Consider the following 27,680-nt stretch of genomic DNA (forward strand, 5'->3'; position numbering starts at 1 on the left):
GATGGGGAACTGGCAGAGACAGGTCTCTTGAGGGCTTGGGCAGGCCTGGCAATGCCTAGGACAGAGGCTGAGGAGGACGTGGGTAAGAGAAGGTCACCTAGGATTAGTACTTGAGTGACAAAGAGAATGCTGACTTCATGGAAAACTAGCGTCCCTGTCACTCCTGCATGTGAATTCAATGTCTATTCAGGGACAGCTTCTCCCGTACTTCTAGTATTTCCAGGAATGTGTTGCAGGGAAAAGGAAGAGGGAGCATACAAAGGCAATGAGGGTCAGATCCCACTTAACATGATGATCTGGAGAACTGGACTTATAATCAGGCAGAACCCACATTTAAACCAAGTCACGCTGGCCCTGGGCCTGTACTGAGATACAGCAGTGAATAGGGTACAGTGCCCAACTTTACAGAACTCTCTGGCGGGTAGGAGGGACACAACCAAACACATGATTAAGTGTGCAAGTTCAAACTGGGGAGATCCACAGAGTGTTCTGGGAGTGCAGGGGCAGAAGGTGGGATATTGGGGTGAGGAGCTTAGAGGAGAGGTTTGCGATGAGAGTGAATGTGGAGAATGACAAGTTAGAAGGCAGAAGAGGTGGATGGCCAAGCTTTAAAGGCCTCCTTGGCCAGGACTGAATAGGACAAGCCTGCAAAGGAAAGCAAGAAAGAACTGCCGGAGAGGTAGGAGGGGAGCCAGCAGAGATGCCATCTTATTATAATGGTGTGTCTCACTCTTACAGACAACCTTGTGCTCCCCGGGTGTGTCCTAATTATCTGAATCCAACACCTATCACACCTGCTGCAGAGTAGGTGCCCTGTAAAAGTTAGGTAACCACACACATGCACACACACAGACATGTGCGCACACAAGCACACACACGTGTGTGCACACACAGTGCACACAAACATGAACACACACGTGCACACACACATGCGCAAACACACACATGCACGCACACACACACGTGCCCGCATGCACACTTGAGCACACATGCACACACGCGCATGCACACGCATGCACACACATACGCACACGCGCACACGCACACACTCTGGCAGTACTCTGGACAACAGATAAGGGGACAAGGAAGCGGGGAGGGCAGACCAGCTGGGGTGCTGTTGAAATGCAAGCTGCTGCGCTAGGCTGTGGTGGTGGGTGGAGGTGTATCTCAGGCCTCCTACTCAGCTGGCTCAGGCTGGGACAGCCTTGATGCCGCGTTAGTCATGAAGTACTTCCACACAGCTTGGTAAATAACTTGTGCCAAGCCACCTCAGTGCCTCCTTCCACACCCAGTGCCTTTCAGCCTCTGCTCTGGCTGCTCCAGCCCCTTCCCAATACCCCCAATCTCCTCATGATCCAGTTACTAAACAAAGGGTTAATGTCAGCGGACCAGGCATAAAAGAAGCCTGTGGGCTCTGCTCAGTGGCCAGGCAGACATTCCGATTGGTTAGAGGCTGGGCGAACCAGATGTTAAGTATTTTGCATAACACTCCTCTGTGCCCTACTCCAATCTGCCCTCCGATTTTGCTTTCCTTCTAAGAAAAAGAAAATGCCAAATTAGAGCCTAAATTCCTCAGTCTGCTTCCTGCTCTCCCTGCATATCACACTCCCTGGCCGCTCTCTGATCTACACTCCTCTCTCCTGTCCTAATCTCGCCCCCTGTCCCCATCCACAGTTCTATCTGTGCTCTGTTCAGCCGGCCCTCTCAAAGAGAAGCCACTCACATGTTATGAAGAATGACTCTTACATTAAGTAAAAAATCAAATTTATTTGCAACAAACAGCCTGGGCTGCATTGATTTCCATCTGACTTGTCCTGCATACCCTTTTAAGCAGCCAGACTCAGCATCAATACAAGTGAGTTAAGACATCTTGGGACTGGGGAAACGCAAGGTAAGGGCTCACTCTAAGGGTTCCATGATCCTGTTGAGCCAGTCAGCTCCTCTGATGTGTGAGTTTGAAAGATTTACTTCATCCAGTTTAAGAAGTCCTCATGGTTTACTTGCTTTGTGTCCTTTTTGGCCTCTTTTCTGTGGCCGGGGGCACAAGTTGACATCCCATCTCACTCAACATCTAGCTGTGCAATCTCGGGCTGGTGATCACCTGAGCTTCAATGTTCTTGTCTTTAAAATGGGATGATAATGTATAACCTGCTACTTTCAGAGGATTTTTGAGGATCCGGGGTGATAATTTGAAGGAGAGTATTTTGTAAACTGCTACGCACACGCCTGCCTAAGAGATGAGAATGCTTATTTGTTATTTACAAAGACAAGGAGCTGCCCCTTCCCTGAGCCTCATATGCTAGGTCCAAGCCAACCGGGGCTCACTGAGCTCTGTCACTTACGGACAGGACGGAGCAAGAGAAAAGCTTTCAGAGACCATTTTGTCTCTTCTCTTCAGTGAGATCCAAAGATGACAATTAATAACAGGCAGCATTTCTGAAGCATCTGTTCTGTGCCAGGTACTGGTGCCAAGTGTTTTATTTACAATTCTCATCAATCCTCACCATCTATTAGGTACTGTTTATCCCTTTGCACAGGTGAAGTAGCTGAGAATACTAAAAACGGCAGAGCCACAATTCAAATCTAGGTCTGTTTGATGCCAGAGTTGGAGCCTTAACCATAAGCTGGGAAAGGGACTCCTCATTTTTCAAGCCTCACAGGCAGAACAGGTCAGCTTTCACATGGCTACAGGCCTGTGGGAGAGAATGGAAATGAAGAGGTCATAGGTGTGCTGTGTGTGTGTGTGTGTGTGTGTGGCCAGCTCCTCTTACCTCTGTGATCTTGGGCAAATGATTCACCCTAGGGTTGTTATGAGAATTAAATAACATTGTCAAAATGCATATAAATTACATAGCACAGTGCTCAGCTGACCTTGTCTGTGAAGGGGGAGAAGGGCAGAGCAAAATCAGGGTGGGCCCTGCACAACTTGTCAGGCATTGGTCATGACTCAACAGGCATCAAAGAGGGCTCAAGCCTCTGCAGGCAGAAAAACAGGAATCACCGAGGCACCAGGGTAGGAAAGAAATATGATGGCAGGTCTGGAAACCTGAGCAGTTCAGCAGGGCTGGCCCATGAGTGGTGGAGTGTGGAGAGTTAGGGGACAAAAAAAGTCTAGAAAAACAGAAACAGATTTGGGGAAAGAGTTCTATCCTAGGGGGAGCTCAGTTTAAGGGCAACAAGGAGTCACCCCCAAGCTTCATCTGGCTGCAGTACAGAGAATGGCTCGAGGCAGGCAGCTCTGGGTGAAGGGGGGTGGTTGTGGTTAATCCTCCAAGAAAAATGATAATGGTTTGCACTGGGAAGTGTCAGAGGGAATGGCTAAGAAGAATGGATTTGAATACTGGGGCAGGATGGATAGGCTTTGGGGACTACTGTAGGTAGAAAGTGCAGGAGAGGGAGCCAGGCACCGGAATATCCTACAAATTACTAAGTTTTCATGTCTAACCATCTCAGGAAGGTCTTCCTCTCAAGGTCACACAAGGCTTGACATAAAGAAACTGCTAAATACGTTTGTTGAATGAATAGCAAAACTAGGAGCTGACATTTATTCAGCACTTACTTGGTGTTATCATGCTTACCACTTAAAGGCCATCTCATTAAGTCCTCATGACAATTCAATGCACTAGGGAGACTTCTCACGGCCATCAACAATTGAGGACTGAGGCTTAGAGGGGAGCCTAACTCAGCTCTAGGCAGGTAGACAAACACTGGAGCCCAGCTCCTAACCACCTCACTATGCCAGGGAAGTGGGTGAGCAAGAAAATAAATGAACTAAGAACGAACTACAGGGCAGGCTTTTTACCAAGTCCAAGTGCCCAAATGGCAGAGACTTGCTGTTGATAGGGCACCCCAACTGGTGTTCCAGCTCACCTGTTCCACGCCCACCTGCGCCACGCCCACCCGAGCCCACGCCTACCTGAGCCAAGCTCACCTGCGCCCGGGCCCCGCCCCCTCAGCCTTGCCCTCACCTGTGCGGCAGAATTCCTCGGCCTCCTGCGGCACAATGTCCTTGACGCGGCTGCCATAGGCTAGGCGGGCGTCCTGGTCGTAGGCCTTCAGGGTCTCGCTGGAGCTGTAGGATTTCTGCGGGGCTTTGCCCTCCTCGCTGTCCGCGGACGAGCTGGTGTAGCGGCGCTCGGCGTCGCGGCGCCGGGTCAGCGAGCGGTAAGGCTTCCTCTCCTTCACGTCCATGGCCTCCGGCCCGCGCTCCTCCACATCCACAAACAGGGTCCTCGCTGCACTCAGGGCCGAGTGGTCTAGAGCCAGGGAAACCAAAGATAGGGCGTGAGAGGCAGAGAACATTCCCGGGTTCATCCTGGTCCTGGATTCACCCTTGCAGCCGTGTGGACAGAGAACCCCAGGCAGTGGAGGAGAGGGTACCGCACCACCACCAGGCAGCCCGTAAGTGGCAAAGGAAAGTCGCACCCAGGACCTCTAATTACAAATCCTGCCCCTTTCTGCTACTTAAGCCTATTCATCTTGAAGAGGCCTCCTCCAGTGATGGGCACCGAGGAAGCTGACAGCAAAGGCCAAAGGGCACTGGTGGTTAGTAATATCCCTAGGTAGGAACCAAGCCTGTTTGGTTCCCATCACATCCCACGTGGAGCAGGGCCTGACCCAGCTCTGGCCCAGGGCTCCTTAAAAATTTGTGAGATGAATGATTGCATGCAAGCACTGGGGTAAGCACTTTGCATATATTATCTTAGTAAATCTTGATACCTTCTGAGATGTTATTACTCTCTCCAACCTCTTTGGAAACGAGCTAAGGTATAAACAACCAACCCACACTTACCACTACCAGATGATTATATAATTATTTGCTTTTTGCCCATCTCCTTCTGCTAGTCTGTAAGCTCTATGAGAGCAGAAACTTTACCTGCACTGCTCACTCCTGGTCTCTAGCACCTTGAGCAAGGGCTGGTACACAGTAGGCGCCTAATAAAGATGTGTTTAATTAACCAGCTAACCATCCCCATCTGACAGATGAGAAAACTGAGACTCAGAACCCCCTTCAAGGTCAGTTGGGTGTCAAGTAAAAAAGCCAGAATTGGAACTCAGATCTGTTTGGCTCTAAAGCCTGCATTTTTCCTATTCCATTCTGCCTCCCTGAGATGTCTCCTTCCTACTCTTAGTACACAAAAGTGCCCTCCCAGTTACTCAGAGAATGTCCCTCACCTCCAGACTTGCCCATCTCATCAGTGCCACCGTCAGCACTGGGCAGCACAGTGTCTGCCCCATCCATCTGGGTGTTGCTAGAAGGTCTGACTGGTGGGAAGCTCCTAATAGCTCTTTCTCCTCTTTTCCCCATCTTGACCCTTCTGCCTACACTGACACCCCTGGATTTTTGAGTTGTGATAGCACCCTCTATCTCCCTCCAAATGTCTTCTTTTAGCTCTGGGGTAGCAAACACAACCATACACGGCCAGGAGCTCAATACAGAAGGAAAGCAGAACATCCTCTGCAGAGACACAGGGCATCACTTAGTTTTTATGAAACACAACCTGCTCAGTTCTGGCTTTCCATTGCTCCATCTTTCAGAGCAGCATGGGTACACAAGACATTCCCCTGCTTCACTGTCCAATTAGAGAAACAGCAGAGCAAGAGCTGTGATAAATGCTGCCAACATCAGATCTCAGTGTCCAGGGTGGGGCCTTGACAGCTGGGATGGTGGGTCTGTCCAAATGCTTGCCTGTGCTGCAAAGTGGGAGTGTGGGTGGGAGTGTCTGGGGGGTGGGGGTGTCTTGTGAATTTTTAAGACAAGCTGGAAATTTGGAGTTAGATATAAAAGGTATGACTTTAAAATGTTGATCTATTATTGTTATTTAATTTTAATACTTTGCAGGCCAAACAAAACAGACTGCTGAGTTGAATTTGTTCTGAGGCTTGCAGTTTCCAAATTCTGCCTTTGATCATGGACATCAGAGGCAGCTCTTTGGCCCGTTTTTCCAAGAGTGCAAACATTTGTGATTTTATTGGTGCCTCATAATAACTGTGAAGTAGAGATTACAATTATTTTCATCCCCATATTATAGATGAAGCTACAGTGACCCAGGGCCATATAGTCTCCTGCCTAAGGCCACATGGTGAGTTAGTTGCAAAGCTGGCACTAACTACATAGACTGCAATGCCTCGGGATTATACCTAGATCCAATTAAGATGAATAGGTGACACTATTTTGGTTCCCGATTCTCAAAATATCCCTGGAAATTAATGCTGGGGCAAGGGGTGTAACTCCAGACACACAGAAATCAAATTATATTACTGAGGCTCAAACCCAGAGCTCTGAGCTCTGCCATCCTGATGCTCAGTCTCCCAATAGCTGGCAAGATGATAGTCCTCTGAGTGTCTGAGAAGCAGGACCACAAGGAAGATCAGTGATAGTACCTTCTACTCCAGGGTTTTTAAAACTTTCTTGACTGCAGTCCATAATTAGAAAAACATATTACGGCCAGGCATGGGGTAGCTCACATCTGTCATCCCAGCATTTTAGGAGGCGGAGTGGAAGGATCACTACAGGCCGGGAGTTCGAGACCTCCTTGCTGGGCACAGCAAGACCCTGTTTCTACAAACAAACAAACAAACAAAAATTTAGCCAGGCATGGTGGCACATGCCTATAGTCTCAGCTACTCAGGAGGCTGAAACGGGAGGATAGCTTGGGCCCAGGAGGTCAAGGCTATAGTGAACTGTGATGGTACCACTGTATACTCCCTGCTGGGCAAGAGTGAGACCCTGTCTCAAAAAAAAAAAAAACAAACACTACAATATCTTACATAATGACCCACTACCCACATTGATGTATGTGAATGTGTGTGTTTATATGTATAAAAGAGAAACAAAAGATTCACAAAAGTTATTGCATGATGAGAAATGCACTCTGATATGTTCTATCTCATTCTCTTTCATTTTTAAAAAATGACTGATTATAACTCTAAATTGGTATCATGACCCAATACTGGCTTTCAACCCAAAGCACTATTCTGGTATAATTTGAATGAGGATTTATGGCAACTGCTGCCTCTGCCTGTTTATTTCTAACCCCTGAGTGACAATAATGATGATGATAATAATAAGCATAAGTACTCCATAATGTTAGCCATTATTAATATGACTCACTAATAACTCATATTAATAATGGTTTTAACAATATAGCGAATAGCCTCTTAGTAGCTAATATTTAATTATTGCTTGCTTTTACTATGATTATATACAACATCTTTAATCCTCACCCCAACCGTGTGATATAGGTATTATGATTCTCTGCAAACTGCAGATGAGAAATTGTGAGGTTAAGTATGCTGCCCAAGGTTACATGGCCCTGGCATGGTGGAGAAAAAATTGTGATCCTGAGGTTGAACTCAGCAAATGGGTATAACTGCTATATGGGCTGTGCCAGGGGAATTTTTGAGGCCCAGGTCATGCTATTGTCCTCCTTATGCCCTCTAGCAGCCCTGCTGAGCCTTTGGGGTCAATTCTGGTCAAAATGAAGGCTCTTGTCAATCTGGCTCACCTCGCTTCCATCTTGCCGAGCCACTTGCACTTTCCTGGATGTGAATTCTGTGGCCTCTCTGACTTTGTGCATGATGTTTCATCACTGCACATGCAGCCCACTAGATGATATTTTTTTCACGTCTGCCTCTCCCCTTGACTAGAGTTCCTTAAGGGTAGGTAGGCTTGGTATCCGGTGCTCACAAAATGCCTGTTAAGTGCATGCATGAATGAAACTACTTGGCAGCTGCTTCATGTCTTCTTATTAAGCCTCAATAACATAAAATATTAGTAGTTCACTACCAATTAAGTAAAGTATTACGTAAATCTAAGGCTGAATTAGAGGCATTACTCAGATGTATTCTTTTTTTAGATTTCAAAGGTAGCCCGGGCTTGAAGTATGCATTCCCCACTGACCGGCTGAATGACCTTGGGCAAGTTATTTAACCTCTCTGTGCTTTAGCTTTCTCATCTGTAAAACCTCTTAGGGTTGTTTTGAGGATTAAATGAGTTAATATGTGCCCCTAGCATATACAGTCCCTGATACACAATGAATGCTCAATAGATGTTAGCTATTATTATCATCAGAAAAAACAAACACATTTTCTTTTTAAAACGCATAATGTAGAAAGCTATGGTAAGTGTCAGTTGTAACTGGGGAAGGGGCATCCCCTCAGAAGCATATGTTAATAAGGCTGAGAGACATTTTAGGCTGTTAAATTGGTGGGTGACTATTTCCTCTTATCAGTGTGTGCCTGTTGACTGAAGACATTGGCATCAAGGCAAAGGCTCAGTAACCACAAATTACTAAGAACATGCACACCTAACGCATAGCTTCCCTGTCACAAAGCTGAGGCAGGGGGAACATTCCCCTGGTTCTCATTTCCTTAAAATTTTTTTTTTCACATTTTAGGCTTAATATAGTAATTCGGCAAATATTTACTGTTGAACAGATGGGAGGTCAGTTATGGTTCACACTCAAATTGGCATTTAACAGAGCGAGAAAGAAGAGGTTGGGGTGAAAGAGGAGTGACAGTGGAGAAATGCTCCCTTTGGAGCAAGGGACTTCAGTGCAGTGACCTGGAGCCCCCCGGCAGAAGGACAGAAGGAATGCTGGGGAAGGGGCCCACCTCAGACCCTGCAACCCCCAGCCACAGGCTCAGGGGCAGAAGCACATGGCACATATCCATGCCTAAAGGTATTTGCTCCCTCCTTACCCGCCAACCTCTGGGTTCCCCATAAAACCCATGAGCGTGACATCCAAGGCTTCTGGAGATCTGAACTTTCCTTGTCTCTCTCTGCTTCCTCTTGCTGCCACAGAGCAACCTGTCTCCCGCAGACTCACATGCTCCATTTCAGTCATGCAGAACTGCCTGCCATTTGCCAGACATCCCATACTCTTTAATATTGCTGAGCCTCTGCAAGTGGTGTTGGGTGGACTCACCTAAGGGCAGCACCGGGAGGAGATGGGGGCAGGGTCACGTTAGATGAGAGGCCAGAGTGTGTCTTCCCTGCCCCCTCTAGCTCTCTAGTCCTCTGTCCATGCCTTCTCCGACACGTAGCCCCTCCTCCAGGCCTCCGCTTCGTACTGGGCTCTGCTAACGTCTTTCCCTGGCCTCATCTGTGCAGGCCCAGGGGTGTGCCAGTTTCTTGCTGTTGCTACAGCCCAGGCGTCTCACCATCAGGGCTGGCTCTCAGACCGTGCTGCACCTCCGTCTCTTCATTAAAGTCTGCTCCTCTAAGCCATCTAGAGTGAACTCTGTTACCTGTTAGGATCCTGACCAATGATACAGCTTCACCCCTTACTTTCTGTTGGCTTTCGGCAATCATCATCATCACTGAACTAATAATAACACCAGCCACCACTTACTCAGGGTTTGCCATAGGCCAGGCACCGGTCAAGTGCTTGAGATGATTTCATTTAGTTCTCACCATTTCTACCTCTGTGAATTGGTCCCATTTTACTGATGAAGAGCCTGCGGCTTAGAGAAGTAAAATAACTGGCTTGCAGTCACACAGGAAGAGACTCAAGAGCTGGATGTGTCCAACTCCAAACCTTCTTTCCAGAACCCTCTACCCTGACAGTGATAGAATGAGCTCCAGGCTAGGAGTAAGGCCTGTCCTGGCCACCTCCTAGCTGTGTGGCCCTGGGCACAGGAAGTTTAACTTATTCCAAGAGGCTGTTTGTTAGATGTTTTGTAAACTGTAATGTACTAAATTGGTATAAGGGATTGGAAAATCATTACTGTCAATGCCATCATTATTATTGTGTTATTATTTCTAAACCACAAATTATGTAACTACTTTAAACCTAGACCAAATTAGGCAGGTGAGAATGTTTTGGGAAGCTCAAGTAGCAAATATATACCTAAGGATCAAACTAGAAGGTCAGTCATTGCAGGCCTTGGGCTAAACAAAGAGGCTCCAATCAAGACAAAGAGCATGTGGCCCCCAGGTGAGCACATTGCCACTGCCCCATCTGTGAGATGTGCAAGACCCTGGCAGGGACTTGGCCTGCCAGCCTGCTCCAGAGATGGCGCAGTGTTCTGAAACTCTTCTCCAAGCAAAACCTGAGCACCACAAAGGTGCCTTAGAGAAGAATTAATTTTCACAAACTGTTGCAGACCAGTCTAGTGCTGGGCACTGGAGGTTCCAGAGATGAGCGGGTCACAAGCCCTCCAGTGACAGCTCACCATCTCTCTGGGGTGTCAGCCGTAGGGACCATCACCGTCAGTGACAAATGCTTTGATAAAGTATAAACTGCAGTTTTATAAGCTTGTTCTTACACTAACGTGGGTCTTGGTTTTGGTGTCTGTGGAGAAGGAGAGTAGGCCCAGAGGAGAGGAGGGAAGAAGACATATGTATCGAGCACAGTGCTTTTCACATACCCCCATGAAAGCCATAATTATTTCTCATTTTTGAGGCCGGGCTAAAAGATCCGGTTATTTGATCAAGTTCACACAGCCAGTAAAGGACAGGGCTGAGACCTGAACCCAGACCTTCTGACTCTAAAATCCATGTTTGGGTGGTTGTATGAGTCATTTTCATGCTACTGATAAAGACATACCTGAGACTGGGTAATTTACACAGGAAAAGGGATTTAATGGACTTACAGTTCCACATGGCTGGGGAGGCCTCACAATCGTGGCAGAAGGTGAAAGGCACATCTCATGTGGTGGCAGACAAGAAAAGAGAGAGCTTGTGCAGGGAACTCCCCCTTATAGAACCATCAGATCTTGTGAGACTTATTCACTACCACGAGAACAGCATGGGAAAAACCGGCCCCCATGATTCAATTACCTCCCACCGGGTCCCGCCCACAACACGTGGGAATTCAAGATGAGATCTGGGTGGGGACACGGCCAAACCATATCAGTATGTTTTTTTGTTTATGTCTTTTTCCTTTACGTGAAGCTGGGCTTGGATGGATCTGGAAGGTTTGAATAGGGACGTGAATGTGGGGAGGCCTGGGAGCCCCCTGGTGGTGATGGTGATCAGGGGATCATTGAAAACTACTGTTAATCGAACACCTCCTCATGTGCTTGGTACTGTGTAAATTATTTCAAATCCCTAGAATAACTTGGTAAGTTAGGTATTATTCTTTTATTCTTTATTTTCTCTTATTTACTCTTATTTTATCAATGAGATAACGAGCCCAGAGATTAACTGGCTTGCTCTAGATCACATGGCTTCCAAGTGTCAGGGTCTAGATTTGAAACTGAAGAAAATGTTTGAACCTCAAGAAAAGGATCAAAAACCTAGTTCCACAGGCTCATTAATTTGGTAATCATTGCTAAGTCCCTTTTCTGTCCTAAGTGCTGCAAAAGATCCAAGGAGGCGTCACAGGAGACTCCCTTCTTCTCTCCTCCCCCAACTCCCAGTTCCTACCCTCCTGTGCCAGGCCTTGTTGGAGGCATCAGAGGACAAGACAGATGTGCTTTTGACTCCTAGATGCTTCTATACACCGGGCAAGTCAGACAGAGGGAGAGGCAGGGAAGGACACCACAGGGGCCTGCCCCACACCCAGGCCAAGGTGGGTCAAAGGTGGAGAGACCATCAGGGACTGCTCCCCAGAAACAGTGACATCTAAATAAAAACCAAAGAATGTCAAGTAAAAGATGGTTTAGAGGTAAGGAGAGAAAAAAGTCTAGATCTGTGGCTCTCAAATTTCTCTTGCCTGCAGTAAAAATACACTTCTATTGCAATCCGGGATACACACATCTACAATTTTTTAACTAAAACAAAAATTTCATGAAAAGATGCTGAACCTTACTGCAAGGGTGAAATCTGATATTTTCTTCTCTACTTAACTAGAATTATGAATGAGATGCCAACCTACAATCTGAAAAACACTGTCCTAGATCACGGCGTGGAAAAATGAACCTGGCACAGACAAAAGCCCAGTTACATTCCGGGAGTTCAGACTCTGGGGAGGGAAAGAGGTTGGAGAGAAAGCTTGAGAAGTGAGGAGGGAGCAGCCTGGTAGAAGAAATAAAGCAACATCCCTACATAGTAAATGTAAGTGGACAGTAAAATGCAAAATGCATGTGGCAGAGAGAGCCTGCACTCGGAGGACCTGGTAGGGAGCATGCCCTGCAGCTAGTTTTCAGAGGCCCTGCTGCCTTGGGAGGCTGGAGCTGGTCTGGAAGAATGGCAAGAGTGTGGGGCCTGGGAGAAGGGGAGATATGGGAAATAAAGCTTTTGGTGTTTGAGGAGAAATTCAAGAAACAAACCTGGCCCCTTCACGTGGGTTCCAGCAATATTTATGAAGGGGCAGGGGCCTGGAGCATTCACAGAGAGACTTCCACAGACAGTACAGTGCTCCAAGAAACCTCTGCCCCTGCCAAAACCCGCAGGGAAATCGGGGCTGTTATCACCCCGGGTTACCTCGCAGCCTCAGGTACAGCCAGAAACGAGCCAGGAAATTGACTGAATTCCTACTGGACTAAAGTTTTATAAGTTTTCCTTAACATAAGCACAGGGTGATATTTTTAGTTCTTTGTGTGTCAAAAAGGGCCCATAAATATTTCAGAGCTAAAATGTGTTCCACAAAATAGAAGTCCTGGGTAGCATCTGTGTGTGTGTGTATGTGTAAAATCGTGAATTTTACTTTCCTTATTCCTTCAAAGTGTGGTCTTTGAGTCCTTTATTTTAAAGTAGGGGTGGGGAGGATGGGTTGTGGTGGTACCTGTTCTTGTACCAAGTATTGTGTTGGGCTTTGTGCAAACCAGAGAAGGAGGCACTGCTATCCCCACTTTACTGATTTAGAAACTGAGAGTAGCAAAGTGATGCTCAAGTTCACACAATACACCAGGACTGGAATCCGGGAGCTCTGCCTCCGAGGTCTGTACTCTCTGTTGTAGCACCCAGAGCATATTTCTCTGGCACTGTCACTTTGGGGAATCCCTGGCCTTTTTCAACAGTGAGACAGTGATTATAATAATGGCGGCTAAAAGCAAGGTCTTTATATGCATTACCTCACTGAGTTCTCATCACACCCAAAACCGTCCCCATTTTATCGACAAAGAAACCAAGATTTAGGGAGGTTAAGTATCTTGCCTGGAAGGCCACAACAAAAAAGTGACAGAGCTAGGATTCAAACCTGTGTCTGTCTGACCCCAAGGTTCAAGCTTTTAATCATAACCTACACTGCTTCCTGCATAAGTCATTCTATATTCTAATTGGCTTAAATGTTCTATTTGTTCTTTCACCTTTTTAAAAAACATTATTAATTCTTCTGATGAACTGAGTCAGCACCTGGCCTGGACTCCTGGGAGAAGTGCTTTTACAGCTGCTGCTTGACACGTGCCCTGCACAGAAAGAGAACTGTTGGGACAGAGACAGGGCTTTCCTGGGAGCGTGGTGGAGTGTGGCTGTGTGCCCAGCCTGGCTGCAGGGACATCCCTAATCAGCGGCTGGCAGGCAGGTGACAGATGGTGCTGCTGTCTACAGAAGCCATCTTGCCCTTCTGTTAGAGAGCTTGTCAGAGGCCAGGTATCAAAGGGCAGACAGCTGCTGTATGGGCACTGCTTCTGTGATCCTGAGCTGCAGAGCTGGGAGGGCTCCATCAGAGCTGCCTGACCCCCTAGAGGGCTGGGCATGTGCAGGGCCTAGGACACAACAAGCCTTCCATCAACAGATGGTATTATGGTAGCTGTGTCTTCCAGATTCCTTGGTCTACATCCTTCCTGCCCCCAAAGCCACATAGGAGCCAATGATTCCCTTTGACAAATGGGGGCATCTTAGAGTCGGAAAATGTGTTAGGCTGGGCACGGTGGCTCATGCCTGTAATCCCAGCACTTTGGGAGGCCAAGGAGGGCAGATCACTTGAGGCCAGGAGTTTGTGACCAGCCTGGCCAATGTGGTGAAACCCCATCACTACGAAAAATACAAGAATTAGCTGGGTGTGGTGGCCCACACCTAGTCCCAGTTACTCAGGAGGCTGAGGCATGAGAATTGCTTGAATCTAAGAGTTGGAGGAGGTTGCAGTGAGCTGAGATTGAGCCACTGCACTCCAGTCTGAGCAACAAGAGTGACACTTTGTTTCAATAAAGAAAGAAAGAAAGAAAGAAAATGTGTTAGGATTGAAAACAACATCAAAGGTCAGCTGATTCAAGCCCCATCAGGTGCCTGAACCCTCCTCAGTCCCATCCCTAGTGAGTGGTCACACCAGCTCCAAAGCTGGGGACTTTACTACCTCAGGGGGCTGAAACCTGCCTCCTTTTAGCTTCCTTCCACAGGCCTCAGCTCTACTCCTTGGGGTCTCAGGAAATAAGCCTAATGCCTTTGCCTCAGCAATAGCTCTTCCAGACTGAAGACCGGGCTGGTCTGCGTGTCTGCGTCCTCTCTTCAGATTTAACATGTCTCCCACAGTTTTCAAGCCCTCACCTTTCCGGTGACCTTTTCCTTGAGTTTGTCCAACCTCGTTCCCTCTTTCCCATCCAACAAGGCTTTATGAGATCCTAGGGTAGACCCGGGGACAAGGGGTTGGAATGATGCAGTCTTGATCCTCGAAGAGCCCCACAGGAATGTCAGAAGGACAAACGACAAACACGTCTACAGGTGATTCCAGCACAAAGGACGCAAAAGAGCAACTGACACAGACACCCGGGGTGTGGGGGGAGCACTACATCAGGTGGGGTGGGCAGCAGAGGCTGCCTGAAGGAGGAATCCCTGGGCCGGGTCTGAAAAGCCGAGCAGGGGTTAACAGGGCAGGGAGAGGAAGACGATCCCGTTTGCCGGCCTGCTTCTCCCATTGTGTTGACTGGAATCCACTGGGAGCCTCTTGGTGCAGCCTGAATGTCCCCCCTGCACCCCTTTCTCCTGTACCTGACACATGTTCCCTTGGGGCACTCAGTCCCATGTGGCTTTCTTGGAAGCCAGACCCACTGGGGCCCCAAGTACAGCTGGCCATTAGGACTCTGAGTTTCCTTGTAAGCGGCACTTGGGGAAATTGCCTGTCTCTTCTGTACTTCAGGCCCCAGGGAAAAATACTTCCTTCCCTCTCACTAGAAAAACCCTTTTCCTAGAAAACCCCTTCAAGGGTCAAGCCTGAAACCCAGTTTATTGGATTGCCAATTCTCTGTAAAAACATTTTTTTCCTGACTTTCTCTGGGCTGATTCTGGGACCACACTGGGAAGTAGAGGGAAGAAGGAGAGAGGCTGATTAATCACACGTCCCTTACTGCGTCCAATCTTAACCTGTAATTACCTGGGCTCCCTATTAGGCCTCCATTCTGTGAGGTGAGAGAGGAGAGAGGTGAGAGAGGGAAACCAACATCCCAGAACGGCAGGCATCAGTTGAAGGATTCTGGAAATGGGGAAACTCTTAGTTTTAACACAAAGGCCTCCTCAGCCTGAAGGAAGTTCTTGGTTGAACACAACAGCTGGAGGAAGGGGTTAGTCCCTCTTTTCCTCTGTCTTCTCAGCCAGATGCTGGGCTTGAGTTCATACAGCTTTGGGTCTGTGGGTAAGAGAGGATTTAGAGACATTCTTTCTGCTCTTTAGGCCCAGAGAAGATGCTCTGTTGAGCAGGGAAGGAATATCACAATGGCTTCTCCGGGTGCCATCAAGATACCTTGTGTGCACAGTAGCTTCTTGTCTTATAAAACTCCAGGTCCAGGCACATGTCATCTATGTCCTGGGCATACCTGACACTGATGCTGTCACAGGAGCTGAAAGGATAGAAATCTAGAGGTCACCATCAGCCTCTGATCACAGCTGGGAGGACAGCAGGGATTACCCAGGCTGTCCTTCCTGTCAGAGGTGGTGTGTGTGTGTGTGTGTGTGTGTGTGCACATGCACACAGGCATGCACACATACTTAATGGCTGCTGGCCCACTGCTGTGATTGTTCAGAAACCAAAAGCTCTATTGCAACTCTGTTCACCAGGCCTTTTGCTATTGAGCCCTGGGGATGGAACTGGATCAAGCTCAGAACTGCTGCCCAATGGGTGTGGGCTCGGAGTGCTCGTGGCTGACACAGGTTTCAATATTGCTGGTGGGGCAGGGGCAGGGTGGGCCTAGAGGAAGAAAATTCCTGTTTTTATCCCCCCAGCCCTTATATTTCCTCCTCAGTTACTATGACTCAGGCTGTCCCTCAACTCGTGATGACTGAAGCCCACACAACAGCAGTTTGAAAGTGACCTCAAAACAGTCCTTCCCTCCCTCAGCTGGTGCTCACATGGGCTCTTAGAGCAGGTGGGGTGTCCTTGGGAAAGTCCCTGCATTGCTCTGTGCCTCGATTTCATCATCTGTTAGGAAAATGCCCACACACCTGGATCATTAACTTCAGTGGTACTTATAACATCTTGATTCTTCCCCAATGCTAAGAACAGCTTAGAGGTGCATCCAGGGTTTGCTGGGTTGAACCAAAGTGAATAAAAATGTACAACTCTGCATATGCCACCGCCATGGTCCTTCTAGGTGCAAAGCTCTCTGATTTTCTCTTTGCCTAATGAAAGCCCCAAAGCTGGAAACCTTTGCGAGCCAACCCTCTCCCTTGGCATCCTCTAAGTGGCTCTTTTTTTGGTAGCACAAATCCACTCCCTCGGCCCCACACAAGCTCCCCAGATTTGTGAAGGGGGCAACTGATTGTGCCCTCCTGACATTGCTTGAAATTTTGTTTTTAGAGAGGCGGGAGCTAAGGCTTGGGGGGTTGTGACTGGTGGTCAGCCACATCCCAGCAAGTGAAGAGCCAGAAGCTGTCAGCTCCATCCTGCTTCCTTCCATGCCCTCAGTTTTCTCTTCTGCAAAATGGGTTGGTGTGGGGTGTCACATTTAATCTATGCCTAAGAACTGCCCTGATACCCCAGAAAAATGCACATGTGTATGCACACGCGTGTGCACACACACACACAGGAATTTAAAATGCTCCATCTAGGGCTCGAAGTTCTGTGAGATGCAATGATTGCAAAGGCCCTTGGGGAGGTGTGACTACAGGTCCTCACAGCCGGAAGGGTGGATTAGTAAAGGCGTCTTGGAAAGGATGCTATGTAGAAAGCAAGGGAGAGAAGTAGCTTTGGCAGAATTTCACTGACATCTCTGGGTATCCAAGCCTCAAAGGGCTGGAGGAAAAGGCCCATAATGATAGGAAAACCCTAACTGCCTGAAGCTGCCTCCATCTCTAATAATTAAAGGCAGACTTAATAGATATTAAGGCCCTCTTTCCAGCAGCTGGGTGGCCAGGCAACTTTTATTTCAATAATTAGCCACTGTAAGTCACACAGAACTGGAGACAGATAAAGGCAGGGCCAGTCTCTCATGGAGCTAATTGCGCCCAGAGTTCTACACGCCTAATCAAGCCTCGTGCTGCTCCCATTCCTTTCATCCAAGGCCTCAAAGGACTTTGCCGTTGGTAATTAAGTCTTATAAGTGCCGTAAAGAAAGGGATTCTCCTGGGCAGTCTGAATGGAGAAGAGGCTGCTGGGGTGGAGGTGGGGCAGGCAGCGTGCAGCTGCCTCCAAGATGGGGACAGGGATCCAGGAATAGGCCCCAGCCCCACAGCCTGTGCCATCGCAAGCCTTCGGCCTCCGTGCATTCTGTCCCTAGACAAGATAATGGCAGACTGGGTGGCTTCAGCTGGCCACCTCCTCTTGCGACTGGTTCAGTTTTGTCACCCAAAGCCCTTATTACATTTCTCAACCCGGGGGATATATTTGTTAAAAACTCCAATGCAGGCAGGGCTAATTCAAAAACCACACTCCCAAATTCTTAGTTAAAAGGGAACATGAGGCATACAGTCGCCCAAGCCCCATCTGATGCTTGAATTCCTTCTATGAGTCCACGTGGATAGCAGCCAGCCCTTGTTTGAGCTCTAGTGACAGGGAGCTTTCTCCTAATACATTTCATTCTCTAAACTTGGCCTTGGACAATTCATTCTGATAGTGAGCTGAAACTTGATTCCTGTGAGAGCCTTCCTGGCGGCCCTAACTCCATATGCCTTAGACCTCACAAGCAAGCCAAAGACCTCCTCCCAAACCAAGACCTCTCTTCTCCAGGCTCCGGGAAGCAGTGGAGCGCCATGGTTAAAAACACAGGCTTTATATCAAAGGCATGATCAAAAAAGGAAAATTTGATAAATGGAACCTAACCAAAACTGAAAACTTGTGCTCTGAAAATACTCTTAAAAGGAGGAAAAGGCAAGCTACAGGTAGGAGAAAATTTTTGCAAGCCACATATTAACAAAGGAAGGCCTAGTATCTAGAATATATGTGTGTGTGTGTGTGTGTGTGTGTGTGTGTATACACATATATATATGAAACTTTCAAAATGCAACAGTGAGAAACAATCCAATTAGAAAATGGCCAGAAGACATGATCCAATATTTTACCAAAAAGGATATATACACATGGCAAATAAGCACATGAAAAGATATTCACCATCGTTAGCCATCAGAGAAATTCAAATTAAACCACAGTGAGCTATCACCATACACCTATCAGAATGACTGAAATAAAAACCTAGTGACAACACTAAATGCTGGCAAGGATGCAGAGAAACTGGATCACCCATACGTTGTTGGTAGGAATATAAAAGGGTACAGCCCCTCTGGAAAGCAGGTTGGCAGTTTCTTGGAACACTAAATATGCAATTACTGTACAACCTAGTGCTTGTATTCCTGGGCATTTATCTCTCAGAAATAAAAGCTTATGTTCACACAAAAAGCTGTACAATGATGTTCATAAAAGCTTTATTCATAATAGCCAAGAACTGGAAACAGCCCAGATATCCTTCAACAGGTAAACAGTTAAATCAATGACAGAATGCCATGGAATATGACTCCATGATAAGAAGGAATGAACTAATGATACCAATAAATCACCGGGGAATTATGCTGAGTCAACAAATAGCCAATCACCAAAGGTTTCATCCTACATTATTCCATTTATATAACATGTTTAAAATAAAAATGATAAAACTTTAGCAATGGAGAACAGATTGGTGGTTGTTAGGGGGTTAGGGATGGGGTAGGGGTGGGAGGGAGGTGGGTGTGGCTATAAAAGGGGACTGTGAAGGAAACTTATGGTGGTGATGGAAATGTTCGCTGTCTTGACTGCATATACTCACCTACACATGTGACAAAATAGTATAGAAGTAAACACGCACATGCATGCACACACACTCATTCAGATAAATACAAGTAAAATGGGGAATCTGAATAAGATGAGTGGATTGAATCAACGTCAATATCTTGCTGGTGTTATCTGTTCTTTTGCTACAGTTTTGCAAAATGTTACTATTAGGAGAAACTGAGTAAAGGGTACACAGGCTATCTCTGTTATTTCTTATAATTGCATGTGAACTATAATGTTCTCAAAAATTTCAATGTAGAGAAAAGGGTTTTTTTTGGCCCGGTGCAGTGGCTCATGCCTGTAATCCCAGCACTTTGGGAGGCCAAGGCGGGTGGATCACGAGGTCAGGAGATCGAGACCATCCTGGCTAACATGGTGAAACCCCATCTTTACTAAAAATACAAAAAAAAATTAGTGGGGTGTGGTGGCGGGCGCCTGTAGTTCCAGCTACTCGGGAGGCTGAGGCAGGAGAATGGCATGAACCCGGGAGGCAGAGCTTTCAGTAAGCCAAGATCGTGCCACTGCACTCCAGCCTGGGCGACAGAGCGAGACTCTGTCTCAAAAAAAAAAAAAAAAAAAAGAAGTTTTTTTTTTTTTTTTTTGAGTCAGGGTTTTTTGAGTAGGGCAGACCTTGATTTGAACCCCGAATCTGTTACGTACTTCTCATACAACTTTGGATGATAAACTCTCTGAGCCTCAATTTCCTTATCTGTAAAATGGGGATAGTATATACCACCTTACAGGGTTGTCTTGAAGCTCAAACGAGGTGATGCATGGAAAGGCTCCGCCCTATGCTTGGCACTTAATGAAGACTCAGTCAATAGGTGTAAATGTTGCCTTGTTATCCAGGAGAAGTATTTGTGTGCCTTGCCCTGATTCAGTCCTCACTCATGTTGTCTCCATCCTGGCCATTCTTCTCTGAAAAAGTTTCTTTTGGCTAATGTCACTCTTTAAAACACCAACTTGAAAATTGAAGTCGGATGCAGTCTTATTACCTGAAACTGCTCTGCATATACCCATAACCCCACACTTCACATGCTGTTTTGGCCAATTACTTGCCACTTATTTCCTGTGTAATGTCACTTTTCCTTAATAAGGTAGCAAGCTGCTCAGGTTCATATTGACCGACCAATTCTTAAACATCTGCTATGTACAGTCACCAATATTCATGCAAACACCACAAGCACAGCATCCTGTATTTATTACTAAGTCACCAGAACAACTCTGGAAGTGAGGCATGGTGGTAGACTGCCATACTAATGGCTCCCAAGGAATCATACCTCCCTGTTTCCAAACCCTTGTGTAGTCCCCCACACTAACTCTGGGGTTGGCCACGTGACTTGCATTGGCCAGTGGGCCAAGCGGATATTAGCAAACTTGAATCAGAGGCATGAAAAACACTTGAGCATTTGGGATTGCCTTCTCCCCCTGCTTTTGAAAAACAGCCGTCATATAAAGAGGCCCAGGCTAGCCTACTTGTTGCTGGAGCCACAGGGCTGAGCCAACCAACACCCAGTAGATTATAGCCACACGGGTGAACCCAGGGGAGACTAGCTGAACCACCTAGCTTTGCCCAGCCCAAATAACTGACTCTTGGAAACAGGAACCAACATGTGGTCATTTTAAGCCACTGCATTTTAGGGTGATATGTTATATAGCAAAGGCTGGCTGACACAGGTATTTTTATAATTCCCATATTACTGGGGAGGAAACTGAGGCTCAGATCATTAAGGTATTTTAAAAATAAGAGGAACTAGGTCAGGTCTGGTGGCTCATGCCTGTAATCCCAGCACTTTGGGAGGCTGAGGTGGGCGGATCACTTGAGGTCAGGAGTTTAAGACCAGCCTGGCCAACATGGTGAAACCTCATCTCTACTAAAAATAGAAAAATTAGCCAGGTGTGGTGACTCACGCCTGTAGTCCCAGCTACTTGGGAAGCTGAGGCAGTGGGATCACTTGAACCTGAAAGGCAGAGGTTGCAGTGAGCCAGGATCATGCCATTGCACTCCAGCCTGGGTGACAGAGCAAGACTCCGTCTCACAAAAAAAAAAAAAAAAAAAAGGAAATGTTATGAGGGTAATAAGGATAATGCTGCTTAGTGTTTAAATAGTACTTTAGAACTTATACATTTCTAACACATTTTAATGTGATTTAATCTACCATTCTGTACCTTTTTTTTTGATAACTTACCAAAATTATATTTAAGTAGTTGCTTAATTATATGCTCTAAGCTCTACAGAGTTGGGGACGGTGTCTCTCTTGTTCGGCATAAAACCCAAGCTTCTGTCCTTGCAAATGTAGGCACTTAATAAATAATGGCTAACTGAACAAATGAACAAATGCTTCTGAGTAGCTATGACCCTGTATTAAATAAAGAACTGAAGCTTAGAGAGGCAAAGTGCCTTGTTTCCAAGTCACACAGCTAGCAAAAAGCAGGAACCAGGGCTCAGATAAAGCCCAATTCTTTTGACTCTCAGTGCAGAGGTATGTCCTTAAATTTTCCATGCATCCCAAGGGTGAGACAGACAAGGAAATGATTAACTACCCCACAGTTAGAAGGGAATGTTGTTGGATGAATTCCATATGTTTGAGGAACGCCAGTCCCCATGCTAAGAGGATTCTGATCAAACCAAGCTCCCCGCTGGAGCAGAAACAAGCTGCATGGGAACCCTATTGCTTGGGATCAGAGATCGCTGTTAGCACAAGTCCTGCATGAACTTGTACCATCCAGCCTCAAATCCCTACAAGGCTTCCAAATCAAACAAAAAACCACCTAGCAAACACAGAAGCGCTGAAAAGATCTGTCCTCAGCCCTGGGCCCAGTCGCGTGTTCCCTTAGTGAGGGATCAGGAGATGTCAGCTCTGAGCTCTGCATTCTCCTGTTTCAGATGCCCCCTTCCCTTTACAAGGTCCTTCCTGCAGCTCACTGTACAGAGGTGACATTCTCACAATGCCCTTAATCACTCTGCACTGGGGGTGAAGGAGGGGCCCCTGACTCTAGCTGAGGAGGCTCTGTTTGCCTTCCTAGCAGTCACCAGGGTACACAGGACAAATGCTGTGCTCCTCTACAGCCTCCAGGCTGCACACGCACTACAGTGGGCTCCTGTGGGCTGAGCAGAGCCTCCCTCAGCAACTGTGGCTGCCTCTCTACCTTCCAGGAGAGCCCCAGGCTGTTCTCTCCGTGGGGAAGCTCTGGCCCTTGGCCTCACAGCTGGCTAATGTTACACCTGGGTCACTGGAGTCTGGCTTCCCAGGGCCAGATCCTCACTTTGTTCTCTTGATTGTAGTTCCAAATTTGTTTTCATTAAGTCGCTCTGCCTGTCACTCCATCAGTTCTGCTTTTATGGGTCTTTAATCTCAGTTGTGAAATGTACCAGTCTTGGAGGCTCCTCCAGTTGGAGTGGGGCTGCTTGCTCTCTCCAGGGCTGAAACCCAGAGGGTGATGGTATCTAGGGCCCAGCCTGGCCTCTGCTGGCCGGCAATGGTCCAGATTTAGTATGGTGTTTCTAATGGAAAGCTCCTTCACATCTTGTGTCACTGAGACCCTGTAGTGCAGGGAGACAGGGAGGGTGAAGGTTATCACCATCTGAACCTCTCACAGAGGAAGACATTCCTGTTAGAAAGAAAGGGGTGCACAGCAGCCAAGACATCGGCTCTGCAGTCAGGAAGCCAAGGTTCGACTCCCAGCTCTGTGCGCCCCAGCCGTGTGCCAGGCACAATTCACTTAACCTCTTTATTCCTCTATATCATCTTTAAAGTGGAGATAATTGACCTACCCAATAGAGTTGTTGGGAGGACTGAGTTAGAAGGAGCTTCAAACAGGTTTAGCGCTTGGCTGTTTGTTATGACTACTATTACTAAGTCTTATCAAGTATTTAATATTTCACTCGGGCCCAGATGCAGTTCTGGATTTCTCCAGCCCATTCACACTATTGCAGTAAGACGAATGTTCCTGTTCAGCATTATTTATTTATTCAGTCGTTACTGAACAAATATTTACTAGAAACCTACTATAGGCCCCATCTGTGCTGGGATTTAAGGTGACAAGGGTTTGGTTCTTGTCCTAGAAAGACAGAGCAGGCACCAGTTTTGAGCAGGTATGTTGCAGTTTGAATCTCAGCCCTGCATAGCCATCCCAGGCCTCACTTTCCTCATCTGTAAGATGGACAGTTGTTTATATCCCTGCCATCCTGCCTCTCCTGCAGACCCACATGGTCATCCGGGGGCCTGGAGAGGGAAAATGTGATGGAGCCTTCCCAGACAAAGCCCTGGTCTTCCTCCAGCTCTGGCCAGCAGGGAGGAGAGGGGAGCAATCCTTGAAGCAATTGCCTCGGGTCACTGTGCAGGCCTGTGTTCTCTGGGAAACCTGAACCACCTTCAAAGGGAGGGTTTTAATTGGCTTAGGCTCTGTGCTGCTCCAAGGGAGCATCACAAAGGGGATTAGCCCCCGAGAGGGCCAGGCCCCACAACAGGCTAGATGGCTGGAAACTGGCCCATTTTGCCTCGACCTTCCCAAGCTGTGCCTGCTTCGGCCTGCTAGCTTCCTTCTCTTCCTATTCCACGAGCGCAAGGAAAGGGTGTTTAAGACAGAGCCTGGTGCTAAACAGGAAATAGGAAGGGCCCAGAGAATGATTTTTAGCATAATCTAAAAGAAAAAGTCTGGGCTTATAATTTGGTCTATAACAAGTAATTGGATCTACCTCACCAGAGGGAAGGGCCCAGTCCTTACCTGGACCTGGCACTTCATGATGTACGCAGCACTGCCAATCACACTGCCCCGGCTAACCCAAAGAAGCAGGTTTCATATTCTCATCCCGATGGTTCAGTGAGTGAATAGCAAGTAGTATCCTTGCTACTTAACATTTGGCCCGCAGACTAGTAGCATTCCAATGGCCACAGGCAAGAGTGTGGGGTCTGGCTCAAGAGAGCTGACTTTGAGACCTGGCTTTGTGATGTTAGACGAATGACACTAATACACCAATAACAAGTACACACAGTGGCTCTCATTTGCTGGGCTCCCACTAGGGGCCTGGTGATATTTGTGTGCGGTTGTGTTGCCATTTTATATAAACTGAGAATCGGAGAGGGCAAGGATTTGCTCTGCATCACAGCACTCCTTGAGGGAGCTGAGATTCAAAGACCCACACAGAGAGCCTCCATTTTTTTAGCTATATCATGGAGGTGATAAAGATCAGCCACATTTAGATGGAAATGTCACAGGGGCAGGCAGATGTGGCTTTGAAGCTGTGAAGCACTATACAAATATATGTTTTTCTTGTTGAGGAAATTAAGCCTGCACCAGGAGAAGTGGCTTGTCCAAGGTCACCCAGCTGGCAAGGAGCAGAGCTCGGACTCTATTGCAGTGTTCTGATGCCCAATGTCCCTTCCACAAGGTTGCAGCTGCCGTCTGCAAGAGGATTTCCCTGGTGCAGGACAAGGGCTATGAATCTGCAGGACCAATCAGGCTGATGTTATTTAAATACTTGGCAATTTGAAAAATATAACAACAAGCAGTTGAGAATAAATGCCAAACCTCGAATTGGTTAGAAACACCACCTGGGGGCACAGATATTTGTCAGCGTGACTGATGCTTCCTGCTTAAACGCAACATGCAGACAGCCGTGCAGAAGAAAGGCAGGTGGCGAGCTGCCTCTGGCAGCAAGTGAAGAGGGCTGCACTGTTTAGAAGGCATGGCTTGCATCTGGCAACTCATTCGTTCTGCATTGCATTCCACTGAAGGGAGAGTTGTTACACTCCTGTTACTGATGAGAAGCCAAGGCACAGAGACGCTCAGGACTTAGCCAAAGTTGTGCAGTCAGTAAGTGCCTGGGCTGGGATTTGAACCCCAAACTGTTATACTCTAAAATCTCAACTCCATCCCCTGTGCGCCTCTGCCTCCCATACTACTTTTGGCGCTTAAGAGGGAAGAGGTAATATGTTTGGGGTTTTGCGAACTCAAGTCCTGGCCTTGGGACTTGGTGGCTCACCACTCCATCTCTGCCCATCATCCTTTCCTAAGTTCCTTGTTCAACCGACGTCCCTGTGTTGGGCATGAGGCTGCCAAGATGGGTCTTTTATGGTCCTATCTTGTGGGACCTCACTGTCTAGTGGGAGAAACTGAGCCAGACACAGATAATCCCCATCCCAGATCCTGCTGAAGGGCTGCCTCCCTCACCCATTCTGGGGTTGTGGGGGAGTCAGACTGGCTTTTTGGGGCGGCTGATACTTGTGAGAGTCTGGAGGTGCAGTGGGAAATCTCAGACGTTGGCAGTCAGGAGAAAGGGGAAGGAGTAGGTTGTTAGGTTTCAGAGCTCTTACTCCCGGGCCAGCCTAGGCACTTAATTATTTGTTATATGATTCACATATTGGGCTTCTATTTCGAGTTTCATTTAAGCGATCAGATCTTTGTCTAAAAAAAAGTTAGAAAAACCATTGCCTTAAGACCTACTCTCTATTTGGACTGGCCTGAATGAGTGATTTATAAAATATCGGCTTGTCAGCCTGGGATAACTTGATTCATTCATTCTTCCTGTTTTCTTATTTAAGAAGTCTGTCATAAATGGCTAATTTATTCCTTTTACATATATCGATTGATTATCTGTTATGAGCCAGACACCATTCTAGGTGTTGGAGATATAAAAAAAAAAAAAAAATCTCTCATCCTGCCTACATTCCTCTACCCTGTGGAAGAAGCTTCTTTGCAGTCTTCAGCGTAATTTTTCTAAAAAGCAAATCAGACCACAATCCTGTACCTGCTCAGAACCTTCAATGGTTCTCTACTGCCTAAAGCCTTGCTACTCAAGGTGTGACCCATAGACTAGTAGCATCGGCATTACTATGCTTGTTAAAAATACAGAATCACAGGCTCTGCCCAAGACCTACTCAATCAGAATCTGCAATTGGATACCCAGTTGACTCCTATGACACTGAGGTCTGAAAAACATGGGACCGCAGGAATGCCAACACAGACCTTCACATCCTGACACCTGATGTGACCTCTCCTATCTCATCTCCATCCTCTTTTTTCAAATATGCTTAGTGCCACTCTGGCCTGCACACCCGTCATCTCCTGCATCCAAACCTTTGTATGCATGCTGCCCTCCCCTAGAATAACCTTCCCCTCGTGGCTGCCAGCTATAATTCCTTCCTTCCTTGGAAGTCATGCTTAAATCCTCGAGGAGCTTCCTTAGATGCCCTCCCACCTGCCCCCTGACTTCATCGCCTCATCATCCATCACTTCCCCAACCCAGTGCTCCTGGATTCTGTTGGAGAGCTCAGTGCTCTGCAATTTGTCTATTACCTAGGTGGGTGTTGGTCTTATTCAAACTATGGTGAGCCCTGGAGGCAAGGGGCAGGCCTTTTTTTCTTTACATCCCTCCATTCTAACTCCATCTCTGCTGCCAGGCACTGGGGATGCAGATGGGATTTAGAGCCTGCCTTGGGGAGCGCCCAGTCTGGTGGGGCAGACTGACTTTCAAAGTAGTGAGCGTACGTACATGTTCTTGACACAGGTTTGTGGCAATGCATGAGATGTTTACTGAGCTGAACTATTTTCAAGGCTGAGGCAGCCAAGTGAATGATCACGGACTCCCCTCCTCACGCACCTTTCCCAGTAGACCTTCCATTCTCCCCTGAGGGAGAACCCCTGGCTCCTAGGCCAAGTTCTCGGGAGACTGAGTCAGCTTTGCCCCCCATCATATCCTGGCCATCGGGGGACCTTCTAAGTGTGGCCTCTATCTTCTCACGTGGCTAGCGGAGTGTGCACAATTGTTAGGAAGCGAAACGCTCACAGCCAGCCAGGACTGGAAAGGGTTTATGCTGCTTATTTTAACTAAAGAGTAGGCAGCCAGTCCTCATCATTCCTATCCCCTGCTCTATGAGTCTAGTTAATACATTAATAAAGTAATACATTAATTAATAGATCCATCAAACATTTACTGAACACCTATTTTGTGCCAGGCCATGGAGGCAGATGTTTGGAATACAAAGACAAATGGCTTCTCGTTGCTGCTCCCAGCTGAGGCTTTTCTCCTGGCTCATAGGAGGAGGCTGTAGAATCTGGAGAGTTGGCTGCTAGCCCTGGATCCCTTGTTTCTTGAGGTAAGTTACTGTAATTCTCAGAGCCTCGTTTTCCTCATTTGCAGTATGAGGATTGTAACCACTGAGCTGTCTCACAAACTTGAGAGGCTCAAACAGAATTACATATCAAGAGTACTTGGTAGGTTGCACAATGCTATACTAGTTGTGCAATGGTTACTGAGACAGGTGGTGTTAGTGACTTAACCCAAGAATCATTCTCTACCCCGTTTTCCAGGCTAACACAAGCCAAATTTGGCTTAAGAAAGCAACACACTCAGCCCTGGGGCAATGAATCATAATTTGGCTAAGGTAATCAAGACAAGTCTGTTTCCTCTTTGCCAGATACTCAACTTCCCAGCCTCCCTTGCAGCTAATGGTAATCATGTGACCCACTTCTGGCCAGTAAGATGAAAAAGGAAGTTCACTGGACTGGCAGAGGGAGCTTGGGAGGGCTTTTGCTGTTGCCGCTTGTTCTTCTTGCCATAAAGGTGAGCTCTGCTGGCCATCTTGGGATCAGAAAGTGACAGGCATGAGGACTACAAGT

At 47.2% G+C, this 27,680-nt stretch overlaps 1 protein-coding gene across 1 annotated transcript in view; it reads right to left on the minus strand.

Annotated features, from left to right (window-relative positions):
- TENM4 (teneurin transmembrane protein 4) overlaps positions 1 to 6,468 on the minus strand; it is a 417,322-nt gene extending 410,854 nt beyond the window's left edge. Inside the window, exons 1-2 of the mRNA XM_058446567.1 lie at positions 6,385 to 6,468; positions 3,969 to 4,256 (exon numbers count right to left, since the gene is read on the minus strand). Of these exons, the coding sequence (XP_058302550.1) occupies positions 3,969 to 4,256; positions 6,385 to 6,427 (331 nt within the window). The 5' untranslated portion in view covers positions 6,428 to 6,468. The remainder of the gene's footprint in view (positions 1 to 3,968; positions 4,257 to 6,384) is intronic.
- Between the last annotated feature and the right edge of the window lie 21,212 nt (positions 6,469 to 27,680).

The sequence above is a fragment of the Hylobates moloch genome, unplaced genomic scaffold (genome assembly GCF_009828535.3).
Source record: "Hylobates moloch isolate HMO894 unplaced genomic scaffold, HMol_V3 SCAFFOLD_11, whole genome shotgun sequence".
In the NCBI taxonomy this organism is placed as follows: domain Eukaryota; kingdom Metazoa; phylum Chordata; class Mammalia; order Primates; family Hylobatidae; genus Hylobates; species Hylobates moloch.